The following is an 11,362-nucleotide window of genomic DNA, read 5'->3' on the forward strand; positions in this document are numbered from 1 at the left end:
AATATACCTAGGGGGGGTAGACACGATTAGTAAATTAGAATCTAATACAGTAAATTAGAGAAAATTGGAAAATATTAGAAACTAAAATGTTTGATGACTTTGACATGGAAAATGCTATGCCAATACAATTCTTTATGAAGATTTTTGTTTTGTTTGATGAAACAAAACGGTGAACAATACCGTTATTTGTCAACAAGTCTGCCAATTTCAACGCATTATGCTCGCCATTTAGTTTTACATTGCCAATGCATTTCCTTATGGAGATTTTTGTTTTGTTTATTTTTTGTTGTTTGTAAGCAAATCTGCCAATCCTTTAACATTGCCTCTGTATATTTCGTATGGACCATATACTAAGTACAGAGGCAATGATGGTTAACATTTTACGAGAATATTAGAAGATATTAGCACTTTCAATCGATTATTAGAAATATTAGAGAAAACTAAATGAAACTTGGGATATATTTCCAAAAATTAGACAAATTAGTGATATTAGACCAATATTAGAATCCGTGTCTACCCCCTAGGAATATACAATATAATGTATTTGCACGCAAAATTACGGCTGGATACAAAATTTATTTCCAACGAAAGATATTAGGGCAAATGATCATTATGCTAATCAAGCGCTTCTATAATATTTACAGAACAGTCATCGCAAAAAAAACTCATCAAGATTAATAATACGTTCGGATTAATTAAACAATCAGAAGATTATTATTTTTGTCATTTTTTATCCCATTTATTTCAAAAGCTTAGGAATTTTTTTTTGTCTCTATACCCAAGCAAAAATCTACACTGAATCCACGTTGCGTTAACGCATATCTGACACTGTTCTCACACAGTTTTGAATGTAGAACCGTGTGGCTATAGTATAGCAGAGTGTGAAGTCGTTTGACACCATTTTTAATTTCAAATGACCGTGTGGATGCAGTGTAGATTTGTACGGGTATCAAGAGTTGACACCTAAAATGGTTTGCATCCAACGCAACATGGATTCAGTGTGGAGTTTTGCTTGGGATAGTTGGAGACAGTGTCGAGGGATGGGCCGTAGCGGGGACTGACGGACTGTGATCCTGAAATAACACAAGATGAAGACATCTATAGATATTTATCTATTTATCTACCTACACATTTACAATCCTAATTCTTACCTATTTGATTCGAAATAAACTCAAACTCAAACTTAAATCAAACTAAGATATGACTGAGAGAGAGAGAGAGAGAGAGAGAAATACACAGTGATTTCGCTAAACAACCGATTTACATATACAATAATCACAGCGCTTCTCGCCCAATGCGCTTCTCGAAATGCATTCGAATTTGAGTCATTTAATAGTTGATTTGGGTTAACTCAACCTTTGGTGTTTTTATTTACTCGTTTACTGTCCAAAAAACTGCTTATAATACATGCTCTCTTTTCATACGTTTGATTTTGTTACATACATACGGAATATCGAAATGAAAAATAGAATAAAATTAGCCAAGTGAAATCTTTAATATGAATTTTGGCACTTTGGATATACAATTGGTATTCATTCTTAGATTTTAGATTATTTCTGAGCATTGTACAAACGAGTGTAGATTCCATTCAATGCGAGCAATTCGGTGTGGGAGCCCGATTCGACTATCCTGCCGCTTTGAACAACGCAAATGATGTCTGCGTTCTGTATTGTGCTGAGACGATGAGCAATGGTTATGCAAGTTCGTCCCGATCGAGCCGAGTCCAATGCTATTTGAACGGTCTACAACAAAACCGATCAACATTAGCCGATTATAATTCCAACTTTCACAAAATAAAACTCACTTTTTCGCTGTGCAGATCCAAAGCCGACGTCGCTTCATCGAGAAGTAAGATCTTCGGATTGCGAATGAGCGCTCGAGCAATGGCAATGCGTTGCTTTTGTCCTCCAGAGAGTTGAGTGGCTCTGCTGCCCACATTTGTGTCGTATCCCTATGCCATCAAATGGAAATTTCTATTGGAACATTTTTATCGTGAATGAAATGGAACAATGTACCTGAGGTAACTGAACAATAAAATTGTGTGCGTTTGCAATTTTGGCGGCGTCGATGATTTCGTCCATTGTCACTTTTCGACTACAATCACCGTACGCGATATTCTCAGCTATGGTTCTATCGAATAGAGTTGGTTCTTGAGACACAATACTGAGCTTCGATCGAAGATCTTTCAAAGTAATGTCACTGGATATTTCGTCGAGACCGATGTGAACACGCCCTTGTTCCGGATCGTACAGTCTTTGCAATAGTTGGATGCATGTCGATTTACCACAGCCTACAAACATCGGTTTGTTAAAAATTTCCATCGAAGAAAAAAATCAAATATGTTTTACCTGACGGTCCAACCAATGCCACAGTCTTCCCTTCTATAATATTCAAATTGAATCCGTTCAAAATTTGAACATCTGGTCGAGTTGGATATCGGAAATCGATCCGCTGGAATTTGATGTCGTTGCATTTGTCTGCTTTTCTACATTTGTTCGAAATATTCGGCGAATCAATCAATGGTTTGCGATCAATAATTTTGAATAAACGATGAGCTCCCGTAAAAGCTGTTATAATTGTTGGAGCGAACACTAATGTTTGACTCATAACAATGACTCCATATAGCATTGCTTCACAAACTCTAGAGAATTGAAAAGAATTCAAAGGAATATTTCAAATTTCTTCATTTTCGTGTACATGAGTCATCATACCGTATAACATATTTATAATGCAGCTCCCTCTCCGCCACCCTATAGCCTCCGTAGGCTAGTGCGAATCCATAAGCTAAGCCTGGAATTGCTTGAGTAATAGAATTCAAAAGTCCACGCCAAATAACCTTCTTTCGAGAAATTTTTTGAACATTTTCCATTTCGCTGGTAAACCGTGAAATCGTCGACTTTTCTTGTCCTAAAAATTCGAATTTTATTGTAAAAAAATCTCTTTGTTTCGCTTGGCCTCTGGAAATCAAATCATTTACTTAAGCTAGCAACGGTTCTGATGTTCGAAATCGCCTCAGTTGCGACTTTCATTCCTACAGCAATTGCATCCTTTTCAACCATTTCTGATTTCGATAAATTTCTATATGATGAGTAAAAGGAGGATTTCTGATTTTGATTGCTAGCACATTTTTCGAATTTGCTCTGATGCTTACCTGGCTTCCATCAAAACAATCACCACCATCAAGACGAAGGCACTAAAACAAATGGCTGTAAGCTTGATAGATGTGGAAATCGCAATGATTATACCGAGAACCACCGTTGAAACCGACTGAAGAATCACACACAATGGGAATCCCACGGCCTAATTGAACGATTCAAATGAAAAATTTGGTTCCAGTTCAGTTGAATATGATTGTAATCACGATTGGCTTACAGTTTGAACACTCGCGGCGTCTCCGCTCAAATAGGATGCCAGAATTCCCACAGAATGGTCTTCTTCATCGAACCAGCCACACTCTTGACGCATCATCGCTCCAAAAGTCATTAGCCTGCAAACGAATTCTGTTTGAAACTCAAATGCATTTGAATAAATTTCATTTTCAAAATAAATGCCCTACCGAACACGCCGAGTCAGACGGGCACCAGCTTTTGCCAATAATAAAGTCTGAGAAATCGCCATTGCAAACATGAGCACGCCAATTCCTAAGAATATCAAACACAACTGAAGTACTTTTTCCAGTGCTTCTTCTCTGTTCGGAATGGACAAAGTCTGGGAATTTTCGGGGAAAAAAGTTATAAAGTTTGATTGATTAAGTAAGTTGAAGTTGACGTGTTATTATAAAACTTACAGCGTAGATTTCAGAGAAAACGATTGAGAAAAGAGGAAGGGAGAATCCTAATACAATGGCCGACACGATGGCTACAGTCAGAATGATCCAGTCAGGTTTGAGAAGTCCCAAAATACGTTTGAAGCTCTTCCAATATTGAACCGAATCTCGCTCTTGACTTTCCAAAATTTCGAACTCCTCCGATGAGAACTCGTGATACCCTGCATGCTGTTTGACTTCCGAAATTTTTCTTTCGTCATTCTCTTTATCTTTCTCCGATCCGTTTGATTCTTCTAGATCGTCATGAGTGGATTTTACCATTTCGTAATAGCGCCCTCGCAATTCGATCAATTCGCTGTGAGTTCCGTCTTCGATGACTTGGCCTTTGTCAATGAATACGATGCGGTCGGCATTTTTAATGGCAGACATTCGATGCGATACAACGATTGTTGTTCTTCCTTCGCTTGCTCGATCCAGTGTTTGTTGCACAAACTTTTCCGAATGATAGTCGAGTGCTGATGTGGCCTCGTCCAGAAGTAAGATTTTCGGGTTTTGAATGAGAGCACGTGCGATGGCGATTCTTTGTCTCTGTCCGCCCGAGAACTGTGAACCAAACTCACCGACCATTGTGTTGTAGCCTTGCGGCAAACGAGAAATGAAATCATGAGCGCCGGACATTTGAGCAGCGGCAATGACCTGTTGATCAGTAGCACTTGGGTTACCGTAGCGAATATTTTCACCGATTGTCATTGAAAACAGTACCGGCTCTTGACTGACAATCGCGATACTCGATCGCAACGAATTGATATTGAATTCGCGTATGTCGCAATCATCGATAAGCACGGCGCCTCCGTCTGGATCGTAGAATCGTTGCAAAAGGTGCAAACAAGTTGACTTTCCATTGCCTGAATTACCGACAAGCGCCACCGTTTGACCGGCTTCGATTTTCAAATTCAAGCCATTCAATATCTGTACATCGGATCGAGATGGATAGTTGAAGAAAAGATTCTTAAATTCAATGTTCCCTTTGACTTTAGTTAAATCCAACAATTTCCCATCGTTTTTCATTGAATCAATTTTTGATGGTCGATCAATCACAGCGAAAATATTTTTCGCCGCTCCACGTGCGGCTGCAAATGATTCTATATACGGTGAGATCCGAGCTAAATTTTCTGCGCCGGTGAGTAAACTAAGAAACACCTAAACAAAGTTTGCAATTAAAAGAAAAAAAAACCGGAAATATCAATAAAAAAATCCATTTAATCTCAACGAGAGTGCTTGTTATTTTACTGTTATCAGAACAGCTGTAGTGTAGCTCTTATCTTCTTTATCTCTGTCTTCAATAACCCACTGAACGCCGAACCAGAATGACAAAGCACAACTGGCGAAATACAAGAAACGCGTAACGGCATCACCGACACAAGCAAACAGCCCCTTCTTTTTGGCGGCATTTTCAGCCGGTAGTAAATGCTTTTTGTATCGTTCGACTTCGAGCTTTTCGCCTCCGAAGGCAAAAACAGTTCGAATTCCACCCAGTACCTCTTCGACAATATTTGCGGCTTTTGCATAGGCGTTTAATTCTTTCGTCGATGACATTGCCTGAACCTGCGGCGTAGATATAAAAATTGAAGATCACATAATATGAAAAATATGTGGTGTTTATAACTCCGTAAATGTACCTTAACTATTACGATGTTCATTATGCACAGTATTGGAATATACGATATCACAATCAACGTCAATTTCCACCCATAAATGAATGACATGATAACACAAATCACGAAACTCGATATTAAATTCAGAAAATGGCTAACTTGCTCTGCGATTCCCGTCTTGATCTTCTCAATATCACTTTAATTGGTAGTAAAACTTATATTATCAAAAGCCATTTATGATAATTTTACACAGATAAAAGAGTGACTTACTCGGCGAGTCGCACAGTGAAATTCGATTTTCCTTTTTCGATGTCATACCAGCCGATGTCTTGTCGCATAAGCGATGCAAAGTATTTGATTCGAATTTGGGTAACTTGATTGATTGCCGCCTGATTGAAGCAGTCAACACAAATGATTCCGACTATTAGTTGAACAACGGTTTCAATCGCTGATAGAATAAAAAATGCAATCGAATCATTTATGAGTTCGGCATTGTTCGCTTCGGTGGTAGCATCAGTCCTTTGAATCATTTTAAAATTGAATGAGAGAATCCGAAATAGCGGAATAGCATGAATGCTTACAATATTTTGCCACCTCCGAACCATTTGAGAAATAAAGTTGGCGTACTCCTTCCAATTCCATAAGTACGATCGACAAGCAGAGACGTGAATTCGCCATAAATAACAATAAGGAATGGCCAACTGCATGCTTTGATTAATGTGAAGAATATTCCAGTAGATAGTAAAATCAAATCATAACGAGATGCAAACCGATACTAAAACATTTGAAAAAGAAAACGTGAGTTTGTTTTCGAAAAAGAATGTAATTTCAACGAAATACCAAAGTCAAAAAGCTCAACGTTTTCGAATCGTCTTCCTCCAAAAAACATTTCGACTTATTATTGGACACTTTCAATTCCCTAAAATTGGACTTGAATTAACTTTCTGTTCACGATATTTTAAATCGAAATTGATTGGCGACGCTTACATTCTTGTTTATTTGCAATTATATTTCATTTATAAAACTGTCAATCATAATTAAAGTATTTTAGTTGAAAGTCTCACTTTTTCACTGTCACTGAAACCCTATTTGCCGCAACAGAATAGTTCTTGCTCTAGTCAATTATTGATGTACGTTGAGAGTGTTTCGCGTTCACAATCAAACTGCTGTGATCGTCCTACATTCGCGGTCTATAAGTAGTTTACCCAAGATTCAGCAGCTATCATTTGACATAAGATTCGACAGATACTTGTGACTTTTTTATTGATGACAAGTGCCACACCAACAATGAAGCAACAGTTAAATATATCCAATAACTATATACGTTTTGAGTGTGAATTTATCTGCTTTTTGTTTTGCACCACATGTGATTTGATTTTGTTAGACAAGGAAGAGAACACTTTTCAATGCGTTTTCATTAGTGGCCGTTATCAGTTCCTTATTATTTTCATGGGAAAATATAAACAATTTTGGTGATTTCATTGAAAGAAAAAAATAAATATTACAAAATGTTTTCAAATGGCCCACTTAAATTAGGTATAATCACAAATGATAAAACATTCCACAATTTGATGAAAATCGATGTTTTCTTACAATGTTAACTCGTCGACGAAATATCTTCATTGTACTTATTCTTGCCAAAACAAAAATAAGCTACGGCTTATGAACTATAAATTTCAATTATTATTTGTACTATAATTTTTATCCGATTCTGTTGTCGCTGATTCTGCACAAATTGAATGTTAACGACGTTCTGTGATAAGATAGCGTATGCTGTTTTTTCCATGTTTCAACGAATCATCAACTATTCAGACACAAAATCAACTGAGAATTGAAATCTGAAATTCCAATAGAAGGTGTATTCTATAGACTGAATCCCATTGATTAAAGTGTTCAACACGTGTACGTAGAAACGTGTAAATTATGCAAATCGATTTTATAAACAACTCACGTTTTCAATTGTTATCACGAATAACGAACTAAAAACAGATTTTTACGATTCAAAAGCGCGTTCAATTGATTAAAAACAAAACCGAACCATAAAAATCAGTTTTGTTGTGGCGGCGGTGGCAGTGGCGTGACAGTCAATAATCAATAAAGAACGATAGCGATCAATGAAGATTTCTTTTTTCAATTGAATTGACATCAGTCAAAGTGTTTTGTGAAACAAAGGAGATACAATTGAGCTGCACTATTTATCTTTCATTTTAGATAAAATGATTCAAATGGCAAAATTTCCATTTGGTGCATAAAAGGCATTTGAACAATCCATACAAATATTTTGCAATTGATATCGCTGAAAAAATGGTTCGCGAATTGATTGAAGCCTGCACGTTTTCTACTTGTACGAATCCCTTTCGTTTAGAAATTTTCCCATCTCGATCGCAAGATGACGAACATCATGAACTCCCAGCCTGATCGTGTCAAATTCCGAACGATCAATCAGAAATGTGACAAATTTACAGCACACTAATCGAACTGATAACCCAAACAGCCTAGAGACATTTTAGCGGCAAAGACTCACGAAACTAACTGTTCAACGTATTTTTAACAATGCTATTAAAATCCAAATATTTCTACAAACAAAAACATCTACAAAATATTACTGCATAGTGCATACCCTATTACCAGACAACAATCTGCCATTTGCAATGCGAATTCTATTGTAATACGTACGAAGCAATAATGCACTCATATTCATTTTACGCTACCAAAAATACTCTCATGTTATTAAACTCCTGTTTATTGTATTTTGTTATCATTGTTTGTTGTAGTCTCAATCGGCAATCGGACTTCAGCACATTACTCGGTTGTAAATCTTTCAGAGAAAGTGCCAACGGAAAATTCTTCAACACACCAATGATCAACAGTAAAATATTGTCGTACAACTTGAAGCTGTGGGATATTTGATCTATGGGTGAGATTGAGAGTAGTGTAATTGTAGAGTTTGACATGACCAGCCATTTTTACACCAATTCGACATCACGATCCGATAGCATGAGACTTTTTACGTCACAGAAATGTGTACGTGCTTTACATGTTTATTCATGTTTAAATGATTGAAACTTGCAATTTTGACTACTTTCAGGCGTTGTTGTTGTGTTTTTCAATGCAATTAAGATAGCAACTCTGTGATTACATGTTAGTTCATGAATATTTTCACTAGTTTCGCTCTTGTCACATTCTGTACATTCAGTGTCCATATGAATCAATGTATTTTTGGTTTTTGCTGTCGTGTTCGACATTTCTTGTTATTGTAATCAAAATTTCAAATAAACAGATGACATCCTTAATTGTCGAATGAGTAGGAATGCTGAAAACACGCGTTATATCGGATGTTCACTCCACGTAATGACAAGCTTTGCTTTTTTCGTTCTATTTTAATTCCAATGGAATACCCGACTAAGTCACGGTTCAATGTAGCAATCATTCAAATTCGAACAATATTATTAATAAAAGCACTCAGATTAGATAAGTGTTGTGGCTCTTGAAATCGTTGAGCATGTGTTCACAAATCACGATGAACAAATAACGGGAATTTTACCTGCACGCGACACACTACGGATTATTTTCAAAAAGTCAGACGGGAACTCTTACCGATTTTATCAAACGGTATTGAATGGGACTTGGAGAATGTTCGTAAGTGAATCGATCAATTTTAAATATTTTGTAGGAGAATGTTTGCTGTCCATTGTATATACTGTAGACTATTGAATGAATTTTTGCTTACAACAAAGTTCTTAAAAAAAGAAGGATTCCTACTGAAATATGCAATAGGTTGGTGTATTGGCTTATCATACTCCAAAACAATGATTGAACCCACTTTATACTCAAATACATTTTTGCTCAGTGTTTTCATGTCCAAGCTTGAGTGAATAGTGGAACAACAGTATATTTCATCGATATATTTTTGCATTGAGCAGTTTTATTAGATCTTTCTGAAAAAGTCCTTTCGTTATATCCAACATTCAAAACTGTTTTTGCTTATAAGTTAGCTATTTGATTGAGATGAATGCACTTGAAATTATAAGTGCACAACATTCAAGAGAATTCAACAGGAGTGAGCTTATCGATGGGAAAGTGATTTAAATAACATTTACCCAAGCCTAATTCATTTGTGAATGTAAAGGTTCAATAAATTAATCAGTGGCAATAACATTCTTGATTAAATTTTAATTATTCATATGACCGCTTTTCAATGTTATTATGACATAGTACTACCCACAAAGAATTGTATAAAGTTAGTATTTGAGCGAACACCACGTAAAGCGGTTCTTTGATATTCAAACTAGTTCAAAACATTTATAAAAAGTCTATATTGATTGATAGATGCAACTAAAATACCTATATTGAATTGTACTTTTTTGTATTATCTAACATTGAATGGTACCATTACGTGTAAAGCTCGTGTTTCCAAAATGAAAAAGTCAACTACCAAGGAAAGTGGATCATCGAAAACGTCATTGCAAACTATAAAAAAATCACCTTCACAAACGTCAAAGAATACAACACCGAAAGCAACATCAATGACCATCTTTGACTGTGCAATTCCAGTTTACGAAATTTCAAAAAAGTTTGGTCTCATGATATTTCCTATAAATTACACAGTAAACGGTGAAATGGAATGCAGCGAACTTCGTTTCAAGGACATTTTTTGGTTTATATTTTCGGTGTCATGGTCTAGCGTGTTTGGCTTCTTGAGTGCATCGTTTTTGATTCCGGTTACGGCTCAAGATGTTGAAACTTCGATTTTGATTCGCAGCATACGAGTCCTTTTAACAATTGGTTCATTTCTGTGTTCAATTTCAACCGTAATAAATATGCTGAATCGTCATCGCTTGGTTGATATACTGAAGATGCTAAATGCATTCGACAAAGAGGTAATAGGAACGGATAGAAAATGCAGTTTTTTCATCCCCAACTCACAATTCTTGGATTACACTTTTAGATTAGGGCTTTTGCAGTTTATGTGGATTGTGAAAAAGAGAAAAAGTTCGTTCAACATTTTCTGAAGATTACAGCCTTGTTCACCTGGATTGGAACGATTATTGTATATTTTAGCTATTCGTGGTTGTTCGAAAATGAGACCAATTTCACCATTTTCATTCACATGTGTGCCAATACACTGGTCTTTGGACAATCAGCTGCGCTGTACAAACAGTATATACTCCTTTTGATGTGCCTAAGATCTCGTTTCAGATTGATGAATGCTCTTCTTGGGTAATGACCTTGAATTTTGTATTAACAAAAATTTTTTGTTTTACTTTCAAATTAAATACATTCAATTGAAATCATAAAATTTCTAATTTCACACAAAATTGTGTGATTAGGAAACGCCTCTTGAAATATTCCGTGCAAATAATTGAAATCAATAAAATTGATCAGATATTTTTTGTGAAAACAATGTGTGGACTTCATAATAAACTGAGTCAAGTTATGGATAATATCAATTTATGCTATTCATTTCAAGTAAGTAGTAAAAATTTACTTTTATTCTCTTAAAACTATGATAAAATAAACATATTTTTACTTGATAGATTATGATCAGTATGGGACTGTGCTTATCTCATTTTCTTTTGTCATTTTACACCATTTATCGAAACATTACCCAGAAGAATGAGCTAACAAGTCAATTGACCTATGTGAACTTGATCAATTGCACCTTTTATGCAGCCTACTGCTTATCATCGATGAATTGCGCTAGCACACTTATGATTGAGGTTTTCATTTGAAATATTGCGGAAAAAACTGTGTGAATTTCGATTTAATTACTTAATATTTTATGAAAATGAAACAGGGCAATGGGACGTCGATAATAATTCACAAAATCATAAACAAAAGCCCAAATGAGTCGCTGGAAAAATATGTAAGCCATTCAAAAACGTAATAAAACTAAAATAATGAAAAGTTCTCGCTTCATTTCTAGTTACTTCAATTTTCG

At 35.8% G+C, this 11,362-nt stretch overlaps 2 protein-coding genes across 3 annotated transcripts; one reads left to right on the forward strand and one right to left on the reverse strand.

Annotated features, from left to right (window-relative positions):
• Positions 1 to 1,476: 1,476 nt before the first annotated feature.
• LOC129580471 (multidrug resistance protein homolog 65-like) lies at positions 1,477 to 7,588 on the reverse strand. Of its 2 annotated transcripts, XM_055470919.1 has the most exons (17): positions 7,015 to 7,259; positions 6,409 to 6,858; positions 6,262 to 6,340; positions 6,003 to 6,196; positions 5,692 to 5,940; positions 5,446 to 5,617; positions 5,057 to 5,371; positions 3,788 to 4,966; positions 3,557 to 3,708; positions 3,373 to 3,487; positions 3,152 to 3,300; positions 2,978 to 3,078; positions 2,712 to 2,907; positions 2,349 to 2,641; positions 2,016 to 2,290; positions 1,805 to 1,951; positions 1,477 to 1,742 (listed from the first exon to the last, which is right to left on the reverse strand). In XM_055470919.1, coding segments are annotated over exons 2-17 (3,810 nt in total). In that variant the 5' UTR covers positions 6,411 to 6,858; positions 7,015 to 7,259; the 3' UTR covers positions 1,477 to 1,550. The 2 variants fall into 2 exon arrangements, with proteins under 2 accessions (XP_055326894.1, XP_055326893.1); XM_055470918.1 differs by having other exon boundaries at positions 6,409 to 7,588.
• Positions 6,538 to 11,153, forward strand: LOC129579645 (uncharacterized). The gene is made up of 4 exons (XM_055469818.1): positions 6,538 to 10,301; positions 10,370 to 10,641; positions 10,752 to 10,890; positions 10,959 to 11,153. The coding sequence occupies exons 1-4, from the start codon at positions 9,840 to 9,842 to the stop codon at positions 11,151 to 11,153; spliced, it is 1,068 nt and encodes a 355-aa protein (XP_055325793.1). The 5' UTR covers positions 6,538 to 9,839.
• The last annotated feature ends 209 nt before the right edge of the window (positions 11,154 to 11,362 follow it).

This window comes from Sitodiplosis mosellana, unplaced genomic scaffold, assembly GCF_009176505.1.
Source record: "Sitodiplosis mosellana isolate CC-2019 unplaced genomic scaffold, AAFC_SMos_1.0 Smas_scaffold_1, whole genome shotgun sequence".
NCBI lineage: Eukaryota > Metazoa > Arthropoda > Insecta > Diptera > Cecidomyiidae > Sitodiplosis > Sitodiplosis mosellana.

Bases quoted from the DNA above. Each gene is read 5' to 3' on its own strand.
- LOC129580471 (XM_055470918.1), bottom strand. The intron at 5,372-5,445 runs GTACATTTACGG...TCTACGCCGCAG, and splicing joins TGAACATCGTAATAGTTAAG to GTTCAGGCAATGTCATCGAC. The intron at 3,301-3,372 runs GTAAGCCAATCG...TCGTTCAATTAG, and splicing joins ACGCCGCGAGTGTTCAAACT to GCCGTGGGATTCCCATTGTG.
- LOC129579645 (XM_055469818.1), top strand. From the start codon at position 9,840: ATGAAAAAGTCAACTACCAAGGAAAGTGGATCATCGAAAACGTCATTG. The intron at 10,302-10,369 runs GTAATAGGAACG...TTACACTTTTAG, and splicing joins TAAATGCATTCGACAAAGAG to ATTAGGGCTTTTGCAGTTTA. The intron at 10,891-10,958 runs GTAAGTAGTAAA...TTTACTTGATAG, and splicing joins ATTTATGCTATTCATTTCAA to ATTATGATCAGTATGGGACT.